Here is a 23258-nt window from a genome sequence, read left to right on the forward strand (position 1 = left end):
GGGCCAGCCCCTCTTCCCAGCTGCTGGCTCTGCTAGGCCGCCTGCACGCTATGTGCCAGCAACCAAGACATTGTGTCCCTTCCATCAGGGCTGCAGACAGAACTTCCTGAAACCTGGGGTGGCGATGGGGAAATGACAGGTTTTCCAGAGGTGAATGGGTAGACGGCCCCAAGCTGGGAACAAGAGTCTGCTGGGTCTCTGTTGGGGGAGTTCTAAGCTCAGATCAGCTCAACTCTGGACTCTGATTGCCAAAGGCAGTCAGCGCTGAGAGCACCTCTCCCCAAAGTCAGTGGGAAGGCAGGACACTGGAGGCCAGAGAAGGGGTGGGACTAGCCCAAGGCCACACAGCATGAACAGCAGAGCGGGGACAAAGCCTCCTGGTCCAAGGCCTCAACTAAAATACCAGGCACCTGCAGCCCATCCCTGCCCTATGGGACAACATCACCAGGACACTTAATTCTCACTCCCATGCGTCCTCCATCCAGCACAGAGTCCACAGCTGCTGGACAGCTGCTCCATGGGACCATATTTACTCTTAGTGCTGGGGCTGCAGAGGGAGCTTTGGGGTGCACAGGGAGACAGACTGGCCGCATCCCAGTGGCCTGGCCTTCCTGCAGGGGGGTCCTCCCTGACAGCCTTTCCCAAGGAGACCCAGGATCCTGGTCTCAGCTAAGACCCCCGGGAGAGTTTTGCAGGTGTGCAGGAAAGGGCAGGGCTGAATTAGGAGCCAAGAGAACATGCCCAGCCCCATCACTGACTTGAGCGAGCTGCTCTTCCTCTTGGACCTCAGTTATCTCATCTACCAAATGGGAGTGGAGACGGGGATTTCTGCAGGGCAGTGTCTAGCCCAGCGTCTCCCCCAGAAACACACTCACCTGCTGTCTTCTGCCAGCCTCCCCTCCACACACCTCTCCTCAGACTGGGCTGGTTCCAAGCATAAGAGGAACAAATCATTTTGTGTGCAAAACCATTCCCTCCAATTCCAACAGGGTGGCCCTCCGTGGATCCTGCCACTCTCCCTGCAGCCTCTACGAATCCAGGCAGGGGGCGGGGCCAGAGCAGTGGGGTCAGGGGGCCATGCAGCCCAGCCACCTAGAGGGCACAGGGATGGTTATGGGGGGCAGGGGCGTGCAGCCAGACCCGCCAGGAGGGACGCAGGGGAGTGTCAGGACCCGGGCTAAGAGACCTAGGGGTCTGGGGCTGGCTGTTCTTTAACTCAGCTTAATTTTCTCTACCTGGAAACCAACTCGTCAGTGGGGTAGTGCTGTTCCCGGAATGGTTTCATCCGCTAAGACCTGGGCCCGCTCAGGTTCCCGGGCCCGGCCTCTCCATTTCACCAGAGCCCTGCTAGTCCAGCTCAAGCCACGGGCAGGGAAGAGGGGAAACCAGAGCTGCCCGGCTCGCTGCTCCCTGCTTTGACCCTGCGGGGCCAGGGCAGCAGCCCCTGCCCTGCTGTCATCCTTCTTTCACACCAAGGAAGGATCCTGTCTCTGGGGCCATTTAATTCTTCTATTATGTTTCCCAGACTCAGAGCCTCTGGTTCCCTATTGTCCTGAGCAGGCATTTTGCATTTGTGTAAAGATTAGACGCCTTAGAACCTTCCCTCTTCTCCCTGTGGTCTTTCTCTTTGACTCTCTCAAATCCCAGTTCTTTCTTTCTCACTTCGAGCTGCTTCCTTGTTCTCCCTCGGGCTCTGCCTGTCTTTATCTGCCTCCCTCTTTGCTTTCCTGCCCAGCCTGACCCCTCCTTCTCCCCACTGACCTGTTTTTCCCTCTTTCTTCTCTTCATGGTCCAGTGGCTCAGAGTTCTCTATTCACCCCCCCTCGCCATCCCCAACCCTGCTTAATTCCGTGTTTATATTCTCTCGGAGGCGAGTGGAGATGACAGGGAGCATTGCTCACCTCATTCCAGAAATACTCTTCCAAATTCTTAGAGAGGCACGATGTGGGAGGGCAGTGAGCACCGAATGGCGAGTCACTTGTGGTTTGCTGGAGAGAAGCTCAGGGCTCTGCCACCTGCCAGCGGTGTGGCCCTGGCTCGGCCTGCTCATCTCTGCGCCTCCCCTTGGGCAGTCACGGAGCTGACTCCCAGATGGAAACTGCTGCCTCCTGGGGTTGCGGTGAGGAGGAGCACATAGTAGGTGCTCAGGAAACATGTGTTCTTGCTTCTGCTGCAGCCGGCCCAGCCTCAGGGAAGGAGGACGGTGCTGACCAGTACTGCCCTCCATGGCTTCTGCCCGCAGGTCCCAGGATCTCGCATGTGCATGCTTGCTCTGGACACACCCCAGAAAGAAGCAAAATTGCCTGTTCCTAGTGGTCATCGATTTTCCCCTTCGTGACTGTCCGATGACAATGGAGTTGCTGAATACAGGAGCTAAAAATTGAGCAGCCTGGGTTCCACAGTTCAAGGCCAGGGGTGTATAACTTCATTCCCCCCTTCAGAGAGCACGCACGGGGCCCCACGGCATGCAGAGTAGGCTGCAGGGCCTGCCTTCCCTGGAGTTCTGGCCCTCGAGGTTGCGGAGGAGATAAGCCCAATGTCATGAGTCCGTGGGAATTCCGAGAAATGAGAGGACCTTTCCAGTTGCACCTGGAGACCGGGTCCCTGAGAAGACTGTGGCAGGAAGTGGACTCTGAGTCAGGCCCGGGCGGGAGGAAAGAGTGCCGCTGTCCTCTCCAGTAAGGCTTCAGGGCCAGCAGAGAGGCCAGCAGAAATGCCACCCCAGGGAGGCCCCCACTGCCTTGCCTTTCTTGCAGACAGTAGCCACTGAGGTGAGCTGAGACATCCTGTCATGTCCAGGACAGGAGGCCATGCAAGGGCCACTTCGTGTGTGTGTGCCCACAGGGGCATCTTTCTGCAAAGGGCTCTGAAGCACCTGCTCCTTCTCCAGAGGGCCTGTAAGCCGAACATGTGAAGCACTCCCCTGTTTTGGCCTTATTTTGCAAACAAGGAAACTGAGGCCCAAGAGGGCTGTCCTTTCTGTGGCTGCATAGCTGAAGAGCTTGTAGAAGGGACCAGAATTCTTCCCCAGGCCCTGGGTTGTTGGGGAGAGGCAATTCCCGTGGGAGGTGGGGATGAGGCAGCTCTGGCTGCTCAGAGCTCAGGCGTGAGCTGTGTCCTTCACCAAAGGAAGCAGGCCCAGAGAGGGCTCTGACTCGCCCAAGGCCACACAGCCTTGAGTGGTTCTTCCACCTCCCACACGGTAGCGTGTCCTTAGCTTGGTGGGCGGTGGGCAGGCAGAACGGATGGCAGGGTCTCCTCCAAGGAGGGGGAGGATATTGCTCATGGGACCTCCTCCCTCCAAACTCAGCTCCAGGCAAGACCTATGGGGGGGGCCACACAGGGGGAGGAGGCTGGGGCACTTTGGGAGCAACTTGAGGAAGTGCAGCAGGATGGCAAGGGGCCCCTGGGAACAGCAGGGAAGCCCCAGGACTCCTAGAGGTGCTCAGGCTCAGGAGAGAAGCAGGCTCTTCCCGCCACCCCCCTCACCAGGGAGGCTGGGGCGGGCCAGGCGCCTGGGGAGGAGGCGGTGTCCCTGGCTCCCAGCCCGCCGGTGCAGTGGGGCAGGGCTGGACCAGCAGGGGCGGGGCCTTGGTGTTAAAAGAGGCAGCCAGGGCACAGAGGCAATGAGCTCTCCGCTCAGCTTAGCAGCGGGACACTGGCAATAGGCACTCCCTACTCCAGTCCAGCCTGCACACTCCGCCGCCGCTATGGTCTCCGTGCCCACTGCCTGGTGCTCCATCGCTCTGGCCCTGCTCGTGGCCCTGCACGAAGGTGAGCCACCCTGGCCTCACCTGCTGCTGCAGCCCCTGGGTCAGGCAATCGGGTGTCCCCACCTGGGGCTGCGGTGCCCCCAAGATAGCTGGGGGCATACAGGGGCGGGAGACCGGCGGCAGCAGTGGCGGGCAGTGGGGGCTCTGCAAGAGCAGAGGCACCCAGACACGGGACAGCCACTGGCCCTCCCCACGGGACTGCAGGGGCTTCCCTGGGCTGGCCCGGAGCTCCTGAGCAGCAAGAGAGAGCAACTTCCTCAATTGTGCAAGAGCAGGGGCCAGCGGGTCCACCATCCCGGACTGTGCCAGGCACCCCAACCCACCTGTCCGCCTCTCTCTCCCTCCTGTGTGTGCAGGGAAGGGCCAGGCTGCTGCCACCCTGGAGCAGCCGGCGCCCTCACCCCATGCCCGAGGCGCCCACCTGCGGCTTCGCCGTTGCTCCTGCAGCTCCTGGCTCGACAAGGAGTGCGTCTATTTCTGCCACCTGGACATCATCTGGGTGAACACTCCCGGGTGAGCATCCCTGGGCATCTAGGCGGGGGCTGCCAGGGTGGGGGCTACTGGCATGCTGGGGAACCTCTGGCACAGCCCAGCTCTCAACTGTACCCATGGTGACCAGTTATTGTTTTACCTCCCATGTGGGGACTCCCTGAGCCATGTGGAGGGCTTTCTCCTGAGAATTCTCGCAACAGCCTGTTAAGAAACTGTTGGCTCCATTTTCCAGATCAGAGTACTGAGGCTCAGAGGGGTTAAGTGCCTTCCCTAAGGTCACACAGGAAGGAGTAAGTGGTAGGCTCCAACCTTGCTCTGTGGATGCCAGAGCTCACACCCACTCTGCCATGCTGTTTCTGCATGGTCTTCTAAGAATAATACGATTAATGACAGCATGTCTTGACTGTGCCAGGCCCTGTGCCAAGCATGGCATGTGCATTATCCTGTCATGAGCCCCTCAGCCTCCCCACGAGGCAGGCACTGCTGTTGACCCCAAATGACAGGTGAGAAACCTGCCCTGTGTCACCCGGCTGAGCCCTGGTGGGAGCCCAGCGCTGTCTGTTCAGCCTGCACCCCCGCTGCCTCCAGGCCACCGCATACCTCACGCTGAAGTTTCTGTGTTTGTGTTTTTTTTTTCCTCTTCCCCAAATTGCAAAAGGCAAGAGAAGCCCTGCACGTAAGCGTGTGTGGAGCTAATCCGCATCCAAACACTCGCTCAGGGTGGGAACGCTGCCAGTCCCTGCGTGCTGGGTCTACCTGGAGTCATTACAACTCCAACCACACGGTCTAAAATTAGCTCTGTCACCCAAAGGTGCTGGTCCGACCAGCCACGGGGCCCCTGCCCTTCCCTTGGCCCGCCGCGATCAGACTCTGAATCTGAAATCAACCCCACCCAAAGACACACACACACACTTGCACATGCACACACACACCATTTGTAAGTCTAAGCTCTAAGGCACATTTGTTACCCCTGTAGGCAAGTGGTGACCAGGTGGGGGTGGCTTAGCTGTGAGCCTGTGTGTTTAATTCTCTGAGATGAAGCGACCTCCCTTCCTCTAGGGCTAGCTGAAAGCCTTCTTTCAGAACAGGGGGACCAGCCTGGCTCCATCAGCTTCAGTTCCTGTCTGGGAGGACTCCCAGGTTCATAACTTTGCAGGGGTCCACAGGTTCCACCCCTTCCTCCTCATGCCGGGAGCTCCCACGGAGCCGAGCCGGGCCCAGAGAGGAGAAGGGTCTTGTCTGGGGCTACCCAGAACTTGCGGAGGAGCCTGTGACTTTAGTGGTGGGACTTCTTTAAGTCAGGGGCTGGTCACTTTTCATTGCCACCCTGGTGGCATGGGTGGCTGTCCCAGCGGGTAGTGTGGACAGTGCCTGCTTGCCAATGGTTGTGGCTTATCTAATCTTCCCCTCTCTCTCTCTCCCCCCGCCCCCCATCACTACCTTGCTGGCTGCCTGCCCACAGACAGACAGCTCCTTACGGCCTGGGAAACCCGCCAAGACGCCGGCGCCGCTCCCTGCCAAGGCGCTGTGAGTGCTCCAGCATCAGGGACCCCGCCTGTGCCACCTTCTGCCATCAAAGGCCCTGGTAGGTGGGCACCCCGCCTGCAGGGGCAAAGGGTAGTTGCTTTCCTGGACCTGCCCGGGGAGCAAGAGTCTGGGAGAGCAGGAGAGGAGCAGGGTGGGGGCGAGCAGGGTGCTGGATAGGCCAGCAGGGTGCTGGGGGTCCATAGGCCACCCTGAGTCCTTTCAGGGAACCGGTCACCCCTGATTCGCTCCCACCGCCCCACCCTGGGGGCTTCTGAGAGCACTCACTCATGCCCTCAGTCCTGGGCAGGAGGGAGTCTCCCCAGGTGACAGCTGAGGCGGTGCAGGCCCAGAGAAGGGACAGGACTTGTTCTGTCCAGCCACACAGCTGGTCAGAAGGACGCTGGGCCTTCAGCTTTGGTCTGTCAGATCAAGTCACACTGGGCTTTGGATTCTGACCTGAGGCTTGGGGGACTTTGGAACTTGCTAGGAGGAGAAATAACGTCTACAATTGGGAAGCCATGGCACCATCCCAGGGTTGTCACAGAGTTGCTGGAGGGAACTTTGCGAAGTCTCCCTGGGCCTCAGTTTTCTCATCTGTAAAATGGGTGGGAGATTCTGTTTCTTCCCTCCTCCACACGGAGTATTCGGGAAAGCAGGAACTGGCTTCAAAATCCCAAGCTCCAGTTCCCATGATGGTTTACAAGAAACTCCTCCCCTGGGGTTCAAGCCATGTCTCCGCCCCTGCCTCAGTTTCCCCTGCAACTGCAGGTGGCTGAATTCTGGGAAGGCCAGCCACCCAGCTGACTATTTCTGAGCTAAGAATACATTCCAGGTAGCTCAGTTTTCCTCAGTCCCCACCCCACCTGGAAAAGGAAGGGTGCCAGGTGCACAGGGGTGGAAATAGATCTGCTCCTAGGCAGGTGGGGGTGGGGTGGGGGCCGGGCCTGCAGCCAGGTGGCTTCAGGGCCCTGGAAAGCCCCTCACTTGGGCCCTGATGCTGTTCATCCAGGGCTGAAGCCGGGGCAGTCCCCAGCGGCAAGTTCCCTGCAGACGTGTTCCAGACTGGCAAGACGTGGGCCACTGCAGGAGAGCTCCTCCAGAAGCTAAGGTGAGGGGCACCTGCACAGATTGAGCACCTCCTGTATGCCTTGCACATTCTCCTTATTCTTCATGTGAGGCAGGACCGGGTCCTCGTGGGTCAGCTGAGAGAACTGAGTCTCAGGTGAACCCACGTGCCCATAGTCACGCGGTACTCAGTGGCATCTGGCCGACTCCAGAGTCTGTGCTCTTACCCACTACACTCTTTGTACCACCCGGCCTGGAATGGACTTTTTAGAGGGTTTGAGGGCTCATGACTGGGAAGGAGCACGGCTGTTGATTCAGCTTGTGTTTGAATCGAGCATCTCCCACGTGCTGGGGTGCAGAGCGCCCGCTGCCTGGCCTGCTCCCTCCCAGCTGCCTAGACTGCATCTCCTCCCTGGTAGGCCTGGCACCCAGGGGGTGCCCATGAATGTTTGTCCAAACAAACTGACTTGAGTACAGAAACGTGCATCTGGGCAGGCAGCAGAGTGGCTGAAGGGGACTCTAGAACAGGGACCACGTGTTCTGAACCCCAATCCTGCCCCCACAAGCTGTTTGACCTCAGGCTTGTTACTGAACCTCTCTGTGCTTCAGGTTCCTGTTTTTGGAACAGAAAAATGGTGCCATCAACCCCGAGGGTTGTTGCGAGGTTAGGTGAGCTGACACACGTGAAGCGGGTTGTGCAGGGCCTGGCGTCCCTGGAAGCTCCAGCAGTGTCAGCTGTCTCCACTTCTGTCACCGAGGGCTCCTCCAGGCTGGCCAGGGCAGGGGCTCAGCTCTTCAGGGTTTCCCATCTTTGGGGGGAAACAGAAAAATACGAGAAAAGTCAGGACCCAGCATACACTTAGGAACCATCTAAGGATGAAAAAAAATCACGGCCAAGCATGGTGGCTCACGCCTGTAATCCTAGCACTCTGGGAGGCCGAGGAGGGAGGATCACTTGCAGTCAGGAGTTCGAGACCAGTCTGAGCAAGAGTGCGACCCCATCTCTACTAAAAATAGAAAAAATTAGCCAGGCGTGGTGGTGTGCACCTGTAGTCCCACCTACTCGGGAGGCTGAGGCAGAAGGATTGCTTGAGCCCAGGAGTTTGAGGTTGCTGTGAGCTAGGCTGACGCCACGGCACTCTGGCCTGGGCAACAGAGGGAGACTCTGTCTCAAGAAAAAAAAAAAAGTCAAGATATGACTTTGCAAATTCACAACACTTGATAATATGCAAAACTCGCTGTGCTACCTTTGTACTCATTCTCACAGTGGTCCAGGCCTGTTTTTATTTTACAGGCCAAGAAAGGGACTCAGAGAGGCTGAGACCCCTGCCCAAGTTCCCACAGCAGGGAACCGAAGCCAGCGTCCTAGTTCCCAGGCTAGAACTCTTGGTGCCAGAAAGTGGCCACCTGGGTGACACCAGGGTCCTGGCCAGGGTCTCAGCCAGGTTCAAAGGGCAGCAAGCACTCATATTTGCCTGGGCTGGGCTGCCTTGAGCTGGGCCCTAAAGAACTGCAGTAGGTGGAGTTTGGATGGGGGAGGGGAAGGTACACAGCCAGAGGAACCTCAGGAGCAAAGGTGTGCAACTAGGAGGACAGGTCGCAGGAGATAACGCCGGGCTGTTCTTGGCTGTCTGGTCATTCCGGCAGCATTTGATGTTGAACATCAGCTTTGTCAAAGCCCCTGTAGGCAGAGAAGCTTCTAGGCCTGGTCTGCCCTGCTCTTGATGTGCAGACCTTGTTTTCAGGCTGTGGCTCTCTCTGACCCCGGGATCTGGGTAAGGGCTTTCATTCCCATTAACCAACCCTGCCTCTCTCGGCGAGCTCTTCAGCAGTCCCTATCTCCTGAGATGCTAAGTTGACCCTTCTCCATTCCCAGGGACATTTCTGAAGCCAAGATCCACTTTGCCAAGCGACAGCGGGAGGCGACAAGGAAGCCCAGGCCCACACACTGCAGGTGGAGGAAGAGATAGTGCTGTGAGCTGGAGGAACATCGGGAAGGAAGCCCGTGCGGAGACAGCAGGAGAGGAGCCCCTCTGCCTGCTTCATGGGCTGGGGTCTCGGTCCCAGCCGGCTGGACCCACTTGCGGGGCTTGGCACAAGCTCTGGCCTCCCCGCCCTGGTGAAGGGGGCCTCCCTCAAGGCAGCTCCATGGCCTCACACTGCCCAGGAAAGCCCTCGGCCTCCAAGACTGCAGAGCGGCCTCCCTGCGCCGGCTGCTGGCGCTCAGCCCTGCTGAAAGGAACCACGTGGGAGTGCGTTAATCTGGAGGCTGTGTCCTGGGGACAGTCCTGTCTACTGGGCTACAAACCAGGAGCGACCACGCAGCAATGGACACTCATGCCTAAGCCAGCCCTGGAGGCTGGCTGGGTCCCCCAGGAGCCAGTGTCCTGGCTGGCCCTGTCTGTCCTCTCCATCCCTCCCTCCCAGGGTCCTTGTGCCCTCCTACCCTTGGGACACTTCTGGTGAGAAGGACCTGCTCTGCTTTACCGGTCTGTATATAATGTGTTTGCTCTAAGGACCTTGAGAATCCCAATTATTTATTTAATGTATTTTTTTAGAGCCTCAGTTATTTACCTGTGAATTTGTGTTTGTAATAAATGCTGAAATGGTACTCTGGTAGTTCGTTTTGTCTGAGAGGGAGGGTGGTAGGAGGCTCCTCTCAGGAAGGGGCCTCTAGAGGGACAGAGAAAGGGGAGAAAGGACCCCAGGGGCAGTGGCTGGAGCCCTGGGCTCTGCTCCTACCCTTGCTGGGCATCTCTGGCTGCTAACCTGCCGTCTCTGGGCTTTCCGGCCTGTCGTGTGCCTAGACAGGCATCTGCAGCTATGATATCAAGATTCCGGGACCTGCGTTCCCACTAGAACAGTAACTGATGGTCAGGCCTCTCCGAAGAGCATGTTTGGAAGACGCAGAGACTATGAGGGTGCGGGGCCCCTCCTGCTCCAGCTGCCCTGTCCCACCGGGGCTGACTGCAAGGCCCAGAGCAAATCTGTCCAGTGAGGGATGAGCCCAGGCAGATTCTAAGGCTCTGCGCACCCTGGTGGTCAGTGATGGGTGCTATGGGGGGGGGCCCATAGCCCGGCCCTGGTCTACCCCTCACCCTGGGCTTTGGGAGGGCACCCTGAAGTCGGGGGAACACTTCTCTGACCGAGGAAGTCCAGGGCTCTGGCACTGGGATCGCCAATCCTGCCACAGCCCAAAAAGCACCCTACCTGGGTCCCAGGGACAGTCTGCAGCCAGGGCCAGTCCTGCTGGCAGCTGCTTGGGCCGATGGCCTCCACGTCACCAAATCCCCCCACAAGCGAGTGTGCGTGTTTCCCGCAGCCAGCCTGTCCTGCCGTGGCAGCCGTGGCCTGCGCCAGCTCAGGGAAATACTGTGGACTGAGAAATGGTCATGTACACCCTGCTCCGATCCTGCCTGGTCTGCAGAGCCAGCCCTGGCTCCCTCAGGGAAGAAGGACATGTCGACATGTATCGAGCTCCTACTGTATACTAGCACTTTGTCCAAATGAACTCATTTTATCCTCACAACAACCCTGTGACATAGGTACTTTTGTTATCCCCCATTTTACAGATTAGGAAACTGATGCAGGGAGAAGGCACGTGACTGTCCTCAGTTCGCACAGCTAGAAAGTGGCGGCAGCAGAATCGGAACCCAGGCCTTCTGGCTCCAGAGTTGGTGGTGTGTAAGTGCGTCATAAATGTCTGCTGACTGAATTCATGGAGCACCACTGCGTGCGACCTCGAGCAAATCTTTTTCTTTCTAAGCCTCAGTTTTTCATCTAGAAAATGGGAAGCGACAGGCCCTACCTCACGGGGCTGATGTGAGCGCCAGTTACGATGACAGGCTCAGCCCAGGCTGGATGGGGCAGAGGCCACCCGTCCGCTGTCACTGTGACTGTGAAGAGTGGGAGGGACGGCGCGAGAGGACCTAAGGGAGGCGGCGAGTGGGGCTGGCTGGGGTGGAGAGGGGTGGTCGGAGAAAGACTCTGGGTAAAGGGGCCACTCTTATGGCCTCAAAGGATGACATGAAATAAATAGAAAGACTCAAAGGACTCAAATAAATAGGAAGAAAATAGAGGGAATCCCAGGCAGGGGGAACAGGGAGGGAGAAGGTGTGGAAGTGGGAGTGACAACGGAGGGTCCTCCAGAGGTCCCCAGGTGACCAGAGCGTGGCAAGGGGAGGAGAGCAGGAGGTGAAGGCAGAGAGCCCTTGAAGGCCAAGTTAGGAGGCGGGACTTCCCCTCGTGGGCCATGGAGGGTATGAAAATTCTGTGCACAGGAGGGCCCTGGGCAGAGCTGGGCGCTGGAAATAAAGCCCCGAGGGCTAGTCGGGGCTGAGGGAGAGTGAAGGGACAGGTGGTGGGGAAGCAAAGTCCCACCAACCCTTAGGGGTCCTCAGTGCATCCCAGGTGGTGACCGGGATGCTGTGATGCCAGGGGAACCTCACCTTGGGAACCCAAAGCAACAGCCGATGGCCAGGCCGGGCAGCCGGGTGGGGCAGCCGGGACTGCAGCTGCAATGGGGCCCGGCAGAGGCAGGAGGGGATCCTGGCACAGAGTGTGCTGGAAGCTTAGAGAAGCAGACGTTCACCACTCTTGGCACAGGCCCCAGTGGCCCTTGGCCAGGGTTCAGAGATCAGTGACCCACATGATTGAGCAACAGAGATGATTAAAGAGGAGGCCCAGGAGACAGGGACAGGCTCAGGCGATGCCGCAGTCCCTTAGTCCCTTCTTCCTGGGAAACAGGGGCCTCTGGCTTGGGCCCCGCACTTTAGGGACCCTGCTCAGGCCCGTATGCAGGTGTACCTCTCGCTGCGGGACAAATTTGCAGGGCTGTGGGGTCACGTGTGCGCGAAGTCTGTGCCTGCTCCTAGACCACACTCCAGGTAGCAGGGCCCCCAGCAGTGTGGGGGAAGGTGGGCTAGAGTTTGGGAAGGAGCAGAGAAAACTTTGCGAGGAGCAGCTGCCAGGTCAAACGGGTCCCTGGGAAGAAGTGTGTCTACATTTCAGGAAGCTTGGATTTTGTGGGGCAAAATCTCCCCTTTTCCTGCTTTTTCTGTAAATATAGTACCTTTTGTTTTTCAAGGCTTTTTGAGCCAAATCTGTGTTCCTTTTGACTGGAGCACTAGGCAGAGACAGGCCAGAAGAGGGCACAGGATGACCCAGATTGGTTCAGGTTCGGCGGACAGAGGCTGAGGGGCAGCGAGCAGCTGTGGCCTGTATCTGAGCTGTGCGACCTGGTCCCTCCAGGCACAGCGAGGCTGCAGACTGGGCCCATTGCTGCCTCTCCCTACCCTTCACTCAGGAAAGAGCCCACAGGAATTTTCCCCCCACCCCTTATTGAAAATAGAGTCCAGGGAGCTGGGTTTTCAGTACAGAAAAGTCATTTGCTGATGAGGGTGATAAATTATTGGAATGCGGCCACCCATTCATTCAGTTATGAATAATCACCTCTGGAGAGACTCTTGCAAGCAAGACAGACACAGTCCCTGCCCAGCTGTTCAAGAAAACACTTGTTAAATATTAAGATAAAAATAATAGCTGACATTTATTGAGCACCTACTAAGTGCTTTCCACATATTAACTCCTTGGTTACTGACAGCAACCTTATGGAACAAGTTCTATCATTATTATTCCCATTTAATAGAAGAGATAACGGAGGCACAGAGAGGTTAAGTAACGTGCTCAAAGTCACACAGCGAGTATATGGCTTAGCTGAGATTTAAACCCCAGACTGTTAACTTATATGCTGTCTTACCTCTCTGATAGGATCCATCCACCCTAAGATTGAGCCCCTGGGGAGGGGAAGCCCAGGGTGGCTTCCTGGAGGAGGTGACATCTAAGGAATCAGTCAAGTGAAGGAGGAAGGTGGAGAATAGGGTTCCAGGCAGAGGGAACAGCATGGGTTAAGGTTTCCTTCTTCACAGGAAGGGAGCTATTCCCAGCCTCTTTCAAGGAGTAAACGAAGGAGGAGCCTGGCAAAGGCTCGAGGGGCAGGCCGGAATGGGCAGTATCCTCCTGAGCCCAGACCACACCCTGGGCATCAGGCATGGGGGGTGCTCTAGGCTGGGGAGACATCACTGTCATCCCCGTCCCACAGCCTCAGGACATGTCTCAAGGAGACAGGCTACCACACCTGAATGCCCTCCACTGAGGCTCCTGCCACTGGGATCCACGCTTGCTGCCCTCAGGGGTCTCGCAGGCTGGCAGGGAAGACAGACAAGGGCAAAGTGAAGGGACAGGAAGTGGCACACGCTGGAAGCTGGCCTTCCAGCTGGGGGCAGACTGTGTTGAAGGGCGGGTGGGGTTTGCATGTGCTGGGACAAGGGAAAGGGCAACACAGCTGGGGGACGGTGCGGGGCGTATCTGGCCAGAGCGTGGAAGAGAACGGGGAGAGGCAGGAGCCTGATCAGCAGGGCCAGGCTGGGAATAGCGTCCAATGCCAGGAATTTGAACTTGAGTGATGGGGAGCCAGCGAAGGTTGCTCAGCAAGGGAGAGCCAGGACGGGAGCTTACAGTTGGCCCCTCCCCGGCCAGGGCCTCCCAGCCCCTCTCAGGGGAGAGCAGAGTGTGGGCCTCACCTTGGCCTGCCAGGGCTCCAAGCCAAGAGCCCTCGGCAGCGCAGAAGGGGGCCGTGTGCGGGCCCGCCGGGAGCCCTGGAAGAGGAATGCAGCCTAATTAATTCCCCGCAGCTCACAGGGCCTCGCCTTGTGGGAGCAGCTGCCAGGACAGGCCTGCCAGGACGCCACCAGCCCAGCCTGCCATCGCTCAGCACTGAAGGCGGCCAGGGCGACTGCAGGCAGGGACTGGGGGCAGGGAGGGTGGGACAGCCCCTCGCCTCCGGGCACACACGTGTCACAGCCAATAAAACAATCATAGGAACAGTAATACTGAGGCTCTGAGGCCCTGCTGGCACACTGCGTGCAAGTGTGCTGTACTCACTCCTTCTCTAATCCGCACAAGGACTAGAGCGGTTTGTGCTGTTATTATCTCCACTTTGCAGATGAGGAAACTGAGGCTCAGAGACGGAATCTCCCTGCCCAGGGTCATGTAATCAGAAAGCAAAATCAGGGAAGCTGGGATGGGGACCCAGGCAATCCAGGCTCCAAGACTGTGTTCATCATAACCACCATGCTGCGCTGGTGCAGCAAGGGACACTGAGGCCCTGGGGAGACGGGTGCCTTTCTCGAGGACAGTAGGCTAAGACAGGGGCTGGGGCCACCGAATGGAGTGAGGACCTGGGTGGGTGGGGAAAGGCCACGCCCCTAGCCTCTGCTTGAATTTTCTCCTCCTGAGGTTTCCCTTGGGGTTAACCCTCCCCTGGCCTGCAGGTCACCCTTAGGGACATGCGGCTCACTACTTCCCAGAAAGTCAGGCTGTAGGAAGTGACCCTGTCTCTCTGGGGCCTCTTCCTATTTGGTCCCAGTTCTGCTACCTGTGCCCTGTCCCGGAAGCCCGGTACCAGCACCACCAACGGGTATCATGCTGGCTGCGCGTGTTCAAAGAGCCTTCCCAACAGCCCCATCAGCCCGGCCACAACAGGACACAGACCCCAGCAGAGGCTCCGAGTGGTGCAGGGATGGGCTGCCCAAGGCCTTACAACTAGAAAGTGATAGAGCCAGGACCGCCCCAGACTGGCCTGACACCAAGACTCTGCCCTTCTAGACAGCAGACCAGGAGGGCTGTGTAGCCACAACTTCCTCCACTCTGAGCCTCAGTGTCCTCATCTGCCATATGGGAGTGAGAGGCCCAACCTTGTGGGCTTGTCCTGAAGTTCATGAACAGCAGCTGACACTAAAGGCATTGAATGTGTGTCAGATAATGTCCTAAGTACTTTATTTAACTTTTAAAATTTTTCTAAAACAAGATTTTATTCATGGTTACATAATATATCATTATAAGGCTGTCCCACAATGCATTTGTTACCCTATAGATGTATATTTAAGCTTTCCCAATTTCCCACTGAAGGAGGTCAGAATTTGCCACACCAAAATATGCCACTTTCGCATAAGGATTGTTTTGAGCTACAATCAGTTAAGAAGCAGCACATGTAGGAAGAGATTTTCCCCTTCCCCGTCTGCCTAAACGCAGGACATAAATTTCCATTTGTGAAGATGCTTCTCCTGCCCTCTCCTGTACCAGGAACAGAACAAACATTAGCACTGAAGACAGAAAGTCAGCACCAAGCTGAGTCTGCATAAAGCTTACTGCATAAAGCATTACCCTTATCTTCCATTAATTTCCCCACATATTTATCTTCCCACAATTTGCCACCCCTTGAGGCCCAACCTTTGTCACTTTATCACCCTTTGTTAAAATGGTATATAAGCCCCTGGGTCTAACTGCCTCTTTGGGCCTTCACTTCTATGAAGGGCTTCATGCACAAAAAATTAAAATATTAACATCAAATAAAATTTCTATGCCTTTTCTCCTGTTAATTTTTTTTGTCACTTTAATTTGCAGGCCCCAGTGACAAAATATAAGAGGGTAGCGAGAAGGATTTTTGTCCTCCCCTATACTACCAATAAAATAACACTGTATGGTACACTTGTACATGAATGTTTCTATTTCTTCCTTATTCACTTTTTCACTACATATTTTTATTGATAAAATTTATGCACTTTATTATAAAATCCACCCTTTTGAAGTTCACAATTCAGTGGTTTTTTTAGTATACAGTTAAGTCCTCACTTAAGAGTGTTGATAGGTTCTTGGAAACTGCAACTTTAAGCAAAATGACATTTTTCTCATCAACATTATAACAAAATGCCATTGAAGGAAACATTATTTGAGGACCGCTGTATGTAGTTTTGTTTCAATTAAAGACACAATTTTCAAGAACCTATGAATGACATTAAGTGAGAACTTATTGTGTTCACAAAGTTTTACAATCATCACCACTATCGAATTCTAGAACATTTTCCCCATCCCCAAAGGAAATTCTTTACCTGTTAGCAGTCACTCCGCAAGTCCCCTGCCCCACCCTCAAGCCCTAGGCAACTACTAATCTACATCTGTCTCTATAAATTTGCCTATGCTGGACATTTTATCTAAATGAAATCATACAGTATGGGCCTTTTGTGTCTGTCTTCCTTCACTTAGCATAATATTTTCAAGGTCCATCCGTGTTGTAGCATGTATCCGTCTTCATTCTTTTTCATGGCCAAATAATAGTCCATTTGAGGGATGGATCACCTTTTGTTTATCCACTCACCCATTGTTAGACATTTGGGTTGTTTCCACTTTTTAGTCTAAGTACTTTATTTGAACCCTCAGTGACCCCATGGGGAGGTGCTATTAGTATCATTGTATAGACAAGAGACTGAGATCCAGAGAGGTTAATAACCCACCCAAGGTCATGGAGCTAGTGAGCAGCACGGGGGGGCTTTGCCCTGGAGTCTGGCTCCAGAGACGATGGCCTTAACCACCGCACCCTAGCACCATACTGCCTCCTCAGTCAAAGTGAGTCCGTGCACCCAGCAAACTGCCCCAGAGGAGGCATCCAGGGAGCACTTAGCAAGGGGTGGCCACTCTCAGCAGCATTTCTGAAGGTGGCAGAGCCAGGGGCTGCCAGGCAGGATTTCAAGCTAGGGCAGGGATGTCAGGACACCCAGTGATAAAGAATTGCCATCTCAGCACACAGGTGATTCTCCCAGAAAGAGGACATCTCTCCATACCCAGGTGGGCTCTCTCCCTCCACCGAGCATCCCAGAGCCCACTTCTCCACCCATCCCCACCTGGGAAGCCAAGGCTGCTCCTCCCTTGGCCCCAGCACCATGCCACTGGGCAGCAGAGGAAGGATCCTTGCGTGGGGTCAAGGTCAGAGCTGCAGCCCTGGCCAGCACTGCACAAAGCATGACTTTGGGAGGGTCTCTGCCTCCTCTGGGTCTCCATCTGTGAAATAATGGGGCAAGAAATCTTAATGCTTTCGAATAAATTCTAAAGGTAATATAGAATATGAACAAAATCCGTGGCTAAAAAAAAATGGAAAAAATATAGGACTATCTGGAATAAAAAGAAAGTCTCCCTGCCTCCTTGCACCAAAAATGGGGTAGGTAGCATTGTTCTATGGATTCAGATATATATTACCTCTAACTTTTTAGAGGTGTTATAAAATAATAAATGGAAACATAAATCTTACTCTCCTGTCACCTGCTTTCCTCACGCCAAGGAACTCACTCCAGCCCAGCACAGCACGCATGGACCCTCCTCAGTCTTAGCTGTGACAGCCCCATGTGGTCCACAGCAGGGACAAGCCGCCATTTGTCTACTGCTGCCATGCAGATGGCCTCCCATTATTGCTGCTATAAACACACTGCAGTAACCACCTTGTTTATACATTTTTGTTCAAAGGACAGATTGTTAGAAGTGAAATCGCTGGGTCAAAGGGCACGCACATTTTAAATATTCTGTCAAAAATGGGGCTCCGGTTTGTACTCCTGCTGCCGGGGGCAGAGGGGCAAGAGCCCGTTTCCTTCCATCTTTTCCAGCACGGAGTTTTATTTCTCTTTTATTATTTGTTGATCTGATGGGGAGAGCATTTCTTAACATGGAATTTGATGTGTAAGAGAGTTAAACCCGGCTGGACTCTCATGGAAGGGGTGAGGGGCATGGAGACCCACCTGCGTCCCTCTTGCTCCCCAGTTGGCACAGAGGATCCCTTTGTGTCTTCCAGGGCTGGTATCTAGGATCCTGGTCAGCTGAGGGTCTGTCCTTTAGGCACCTGCACCTGCAGGTGTTTTGAAGGGGGGACCCGAAGGAGTCCTGGTTGCCTTTCAACCTGTGGTCCAAACAGGCTTTTTGCAGAAGGCTGGAACCCAGTCTTGCCTCTGCCTGGGCTATGCTGTGCAGACCCAGTAGGCCACTGTCCCTTCTGGGCTCCAGGCTCCCACTTCAGCTGGCTGCCGTCCTGGGGACATCCGTCCCAGGGAGTAGGTGAGAGTCTGCCACCACTGGAGGCTCCACACACGTCACACACAGCAATTACCCCAGGGTGGGAGGAGGGCAGACTGGGGCAGGGGAGGGCAGAGGAAGTGAGTGCACCCATGCCCCTCAGGGCCAGGAATCTGAGGCTCCCTCTCGGTGACTGTATGCTGGAGTCCCACCTGGCTAATATGAGATGTGTGTGTGCACGAGTCACTTATGTGTGAGCAGACATGCACATCAGGGTATGCCTGTGTACAGCATGTATTCTCATATGGGCAACTGCGGATACTTCTGCATGTCTACAGGTATTTGGGTTTGTGTCTCCTGTGATGGGTATTCATGTGCAACCCTCATATGTGTATGTCCCTGTTGTGTGTATGTTCATGTTGACATGTACTTGTGTGTGACTGTGAGTGTCCCCTTGTGTGTCTTTGCCTGTGTAGCTGCACACATGTATTTGCATGTATGAGGATTCATGTGCACCTGTGGGATTGTGCATGAATGTGGGGTGCAGGTGCACATGAGTGACATGAGCACATGTGTGGAGGCGATGTGTCTGAGTACGTGTAAGAGCACACACAGGAAGTGAAGTGCACATCGGTGTGTGCATTAGGAGTGTACAGTGCGTGTGGATCCAGAGGTGCAGGAGTGCATGTGGGAATGCTGCCTGACTCCCTGAAGATGTGAGTACACAGAGGTGTGCATTTGCACAGAGGTGCAGGAGTGCGTGTGGGCACAACTATGTACGGGAATGCTGCCCTGACTCCCTGCTGATGTGAGTACACAGAGGTGTGCGTTTGCACAGGGTGGGAGGGGACGCCCCTGTAGGTGCCACCTCTTGGGGTCTGTGGAACATGACATTTCCTCCAGCCTCCATTTCCATGTGGCTTGGACTTCTATCTCCTACTCCCACTGAGGGACAATATCACTGTATAAACTCTACACATCTTGTTTTATTTACATGCAGATTAATTATTTTAGTAATTAGCAAGTCATTATAAATCTTATTTATTTTAAAAACAAACATGGCTATGTAACAGATGCAAAATTCAGATGGGATTTGAACAAAAAGCATGAGAGTGGAGAGTTTCCCACACCCACCCTCCAGGGGGTCTGGGGTCACAGTGTTGGACAAGCCTTCAGGGGTGGGGGGATCAGGAAGGGGAGGGGAGGGAGGAGCCAGAGCAGAAAGCCAGTTTCCAAGGCTGCCGCTCCAGCTCCATCCTCCGCCCCATTGCCAGCCCCTGGGGCTTGGGTGGGGGTTGAGGGTGGACCAGACAGAGCCCTGGCCTGGAACTCAGGAGCCTGCAGGCCAGCCCCTGACAGCAGCTGCACCAGGCCTGTCCACGGCCTCATCTGTAGCATCTGGAGCTTCAGCTGCAAGGAAGCTTCGGCATCTGCCCACCTTCTCCGCTCATCTCCCTCCTGCGCCCAGAGCAATCTCTACCCCCACCTCCACCCCTATCCCCGTCCGCCACCTGCACTGCCTCCTTCACAAACTTCTACCTACCTGTCAAAGCCCATGCCCGTGTCACCACCTGGCCACATATTTGTGTGTCTTCCCAACTGGACTGTGAACTCTCCAGGGCAAAGTCAGGCTCAGAGCATTCTTGGGTCCCCACAGCCCATCCCAGCCTGGCATGGCTTAGATATCAGTCACTGTTTGATTTTTAAAATTCCCTTCCCTTCCCTCAAGATAAGGAGGCAAACGAAGGGAGAGCGAGGGCTCTGTGAACAGCAATGTTGGGTACAAACAGCAGGTCGCGGGGCACCCCCAGACCAGGTGAGTCAGCCTGACCCTTGCCCCAGAGGAGGGAAGGGAAAGCGACATTTATCACTCTCCTCCTGGGCTGGCAGCACCCAGGCCATCTACAAGTCTTAGCGCTTGTGATCCTCACCACACACCTGCAAGCAAGCAGCATTTGATTCCCGCTCCCCAGAAACGGCAGTTGGGCTGGGGCGAGCCCTGTCGCCAGGGCCATCTCTGGGCTCTCTGGGCCACAGGCTTTCTCTCCCCTTCACGAACCTCACCCACATCCCTGGCACTGAGCAGGTGTCTGTGACTCTGCCCCAGGGCCGGCACAAAGTGCCCTCAGGAGCAGCCCTTGGCGATGGGTAAATGCATCTGGGCTGGTGGGTAGGTGCCCCAGCTCCCCCACCTCTCGGGCAGGATGGCTCTGAGGCTTGCTCCCCACCATCCCCGCAGGGTAGGCCCCGGGTGCCTGTGTTGGCTTCCGTCCCGTCTCCCTCCCCACGTCCCTCGTGGCTTCCAAGAGTTACCTCACAGTAAACTCCTTGCCTCAGATCCTAGTGCTGCTCTGTTTCTGGGGGCCCCAACCCACGAAGGGGGCAACAGGTGCAGGGACTACTTGTGCCTGGGTGACCAAGAAAGCTCTGTTCCAAAGGGGCCCTGGTCTCAGAGAGGACACGGGACCTGGTCAGGGTCCGGAGCAACCCTGAGGAGCCCTGGCAGGCGGAGGCCAGCGCAGCTGCTGACCCGGGCTGTGCACAGGGCCAGGGAGGGCGTGGGGCTGTGTGCGCACGAGGGCGGGAGGGCGCAGGTGTGAGCCAGGCAGCCAGAGGGAAACACGGCTTATCTCAGACCCGAGGCTGCACCTGCACCTCCCTCCCTCTACAGAAGTGCTGCTCAGATATCTGTGCCCCGGCAGGTGCAGAGAGGACCCGCCCGGGAAACCCCAGGCCCTCAGCAGGCCCCCTTGGCTTGGGTCCTTCCAGGCACAGCAGGAAGGCTGCCTGGGGTAGGGCCCTGAAGGTGAGTCCGAGCACCTCGGTGCCATTCTCTGGGCCTCAGTTTCCCGTTCATAAAGTGGTACAGGGCCTGGGTGGGGCTGAGGAAGTGAACAAAGTGATCTCAGCACCCCTTTGGGAGCTCAAATTCTCCAATTCTTGCCAGGCAGTCATTTGCACACAAACATTAGATGTGGCCTATCGTGCCCCTCCTCCCTACATGCTTTTGGAAGCAGGTATCAATTAACCGAGAGGAATGAAGTTCTGAAGGTGGAAACTCAAGCACTGGAAAAGATAGATGTGGCTTGGCTTTAGGGGGTCGGCCTTCCTTATACCCTTCAACGCAGCCTCATGAAGTGAGAAGATCACAGTCTTTAGTGCCAGATGGACTTGGGTTCAAATTCTGTGTGACTCAGAGAAGCCCCTTAACCTCTCTGAGCTTCAGCTTCCTTGGCTGTGAAATGGGCTAACAATGCCCCACTGGTCCCAGGTAAACATCTACCATCTCCTTTAATCCTCAGTCAGGCGAGGAAGCAACTCTGATTCCCCATTGGTAGAAGAGGCCATTGGAGGCCCAGAGAAGAGTGTGCAGGCACTAAGGAAGCCAGGCTGCACTCACGTGGGTACGGAGTATTCCAGACCTGGCCGGCCCCTGCCCAGGAAAGCCTGGACCTCTCAGCCCCAGCCTCCACCTTGCCTGGGTCATGCTCCGTCCATCCCAGCTTTTCTCCTGCCTCGCCTGGCCCTGACCTGAGGCTCACCCACTGCCCTGCTTCCTGCACCTGGCCTTGCTGGGGCAGCTGGGGCTGGGCCTGCAGTCTCCACCCTGCTCTGGGTCCACCCTGCTCTGGGATACCTTTGGCCCCGCTACACTGGGAGCTGGGTCAGGAGTTTAAAGGGACCACAGTCCAATTCTACTGCCTTGAGAAGCTCCTCAGAGTCTCAGAGCAGGCATGTCCCAGCCAGAGAAGGACGCTGGGACCCACTGACTTCAACCTGGAGGAGGGACCAGAGGCCTCCTTGGTTACAGTAACTGGGATCAGGACAGCAGAAAGGGCAGAGGTTGGAAGGAGAAAACTGAAGTCAAAGCAGACAATGGACCAGCAATTCCACTTCTAGGCATACCCAAAAGAAATGCCTAGATACGTTCACAAAAAAAAAAAAAAAGAAAAATGTGTACTAGACTGCTCATAGTAGCACTATTTATGTAGCCCAAACTGGGAACTACCCAAAAGCCTAGCAATAGTAGAATGACTATACAAATTGAACTACAGCTGCACAAAACCATATAGATGACCTGTCAAACAAAAAGTACAAAATAGTAGATACCATAATATTCCATTTATATACAGTTTTAATACAGGCAAAACTAATCTCTGGTGTTAGAAGTCAGGGTGGTGATTTCCCTGGGGACGAGTGGCTGAAGGTGGGCGGGGGGTGGGGTTCTGAGGTGGGGTCATGTTTCATTTCTGGCTCCAGATGCAGGCTGCATGGGTGTTTTCAGTTTGTGAAAATTCATTGAGTGGTATATTAATGATGTGCTCACTCTTCTGGATGAACGTTATGGTTTTGAACTTCATATAAGTTGAATCTTATGGCATGCACTTCAGTGTGTCTGGCTTCTTTTGCACGACATGGTATTTTTGAGATTCATCCATGTTGTTACGTGTAACAGAAGTTTCTTCTTTTTCATTGTGGTATAGCATTTCATTGTATGAATATACCACAATTTGTTTTATGTATTCTGTTGTTGGAAGTTGGGCTGTTTCCAGTTCAGAGCTATTACAGAGTGCCACTTTGACTACTTTTGCACCTGTCTTTTGGTGAACGTACGTATGTATTTCTGGGGTACACCTAGGAGGGAAGTTGCTAGCTCATAGGGTCTATATACCTTCAGCTTTATTAGATACCAACAGTTTTCCAAGGTGTTTTACCAATTCACACTTCCGCCAGCTGTGTAGGACAGTTTCCCATCCTCGCCAGCACCCAGTATGGTCAAATTTCCTTCTGGCCATGCTGGTGTGTGAAATGGTACCACATTGTGGTTGCAATTTGCAATTCCCTGATGCCTAATGAAGTTGAGCACCTCTCTCAGTTGGGTTCCCTACAAGCAGACCCAGTGACAACCAGTAGAAAACAAGTAGTTTATCTGGCAGGCGTATTGGTCTGCTCAGACTGCCGCAGCAAAATACCACAGGCTCTGCATGGCTTAAACAACAAAAATTAATTTTCTCACAGTTCTGGAGGCTGGAAAGTCCAAGATTAAGGTGCAGAGGAGTTCCGTTTCTGGTGAGGCTTCTCTTCTTGGTTTGTGGACAGCCACCTTCTCTCTGTGTCCTCATGTGGCTTCTTCTGTGTGTGGAGAGAGATCTCTAGTGTCTCTTCCTCTTCTTAGAAGGACACCAGTCCTATGGGATTAAGCCCTTCCTCCCCTTATGCCCTCATTTAACTTTAGTTACCTCCCTCAAGGTAATTATCTCCAAACACAATCACATGGGAGGTTAGGGCTTCAGTGCATGAATCTGGGGAGACACAGATCAGTCCAGAGCAGCAGGTGAGCCTAGGAGAAGTTAGAGGGGAGTAAGGAAGGAGACAGGACAAGGAAGCCCAGGTGTTAACAAGAAAGTTCCCACCTTGGCCATCTGGAGCTTTGTCCTGAGGGAGAATCTGGGGAACTGTGTAAACCACACGCCTTGGGTTTATCCTACCCATGGAGCAAGGAGCTGG

The 23258-nt window shown here is 55.0% G+C and overlaps 1 protein-coding gene across 1 annotated transcript; it reads left to right on the top strand.

Annotated features, from left to right (window-relative positions):
• The first annotated feature begins 3665 nt into the window (after positions 1-3665).
• Positions 3666-9416, top strand: EDN2 (endothelin 2). The gene is made up of 5 exons (XM_045548088.1): positions 3666-3774; positions 4130-4286; positions 5728-5850; positions 6802-6900; positions 8734-9416. The coding sequence occupies exons 1-5, from the start codon at positions 3711-3713 to the stop codon at positions 8825-8827; spliced, it is 537 nt and encodes a 178-aa protein (XP_045404044.1). The 5' UTR covers positions 3666-3710; the 3' UTR covers positions 8828-9416.
• Positions 9417-23258: the final 13842 nt, after the last annotated feature.

Source organism: Lemur catta, chromosome 3 (genome assembly GCF_020740605.2).
Source record: "Lemur catta isolate mLemCat1 chromosome 3, mLemCat1.pri, whole genome shotgun sequence".
Classification (NCBI taxonomy): domain Eukaryota; kingdom Metazoa; phylum Chordata; class Mammalia; order Primates; family Lemuridae; genus Lemur; species Lemur catta.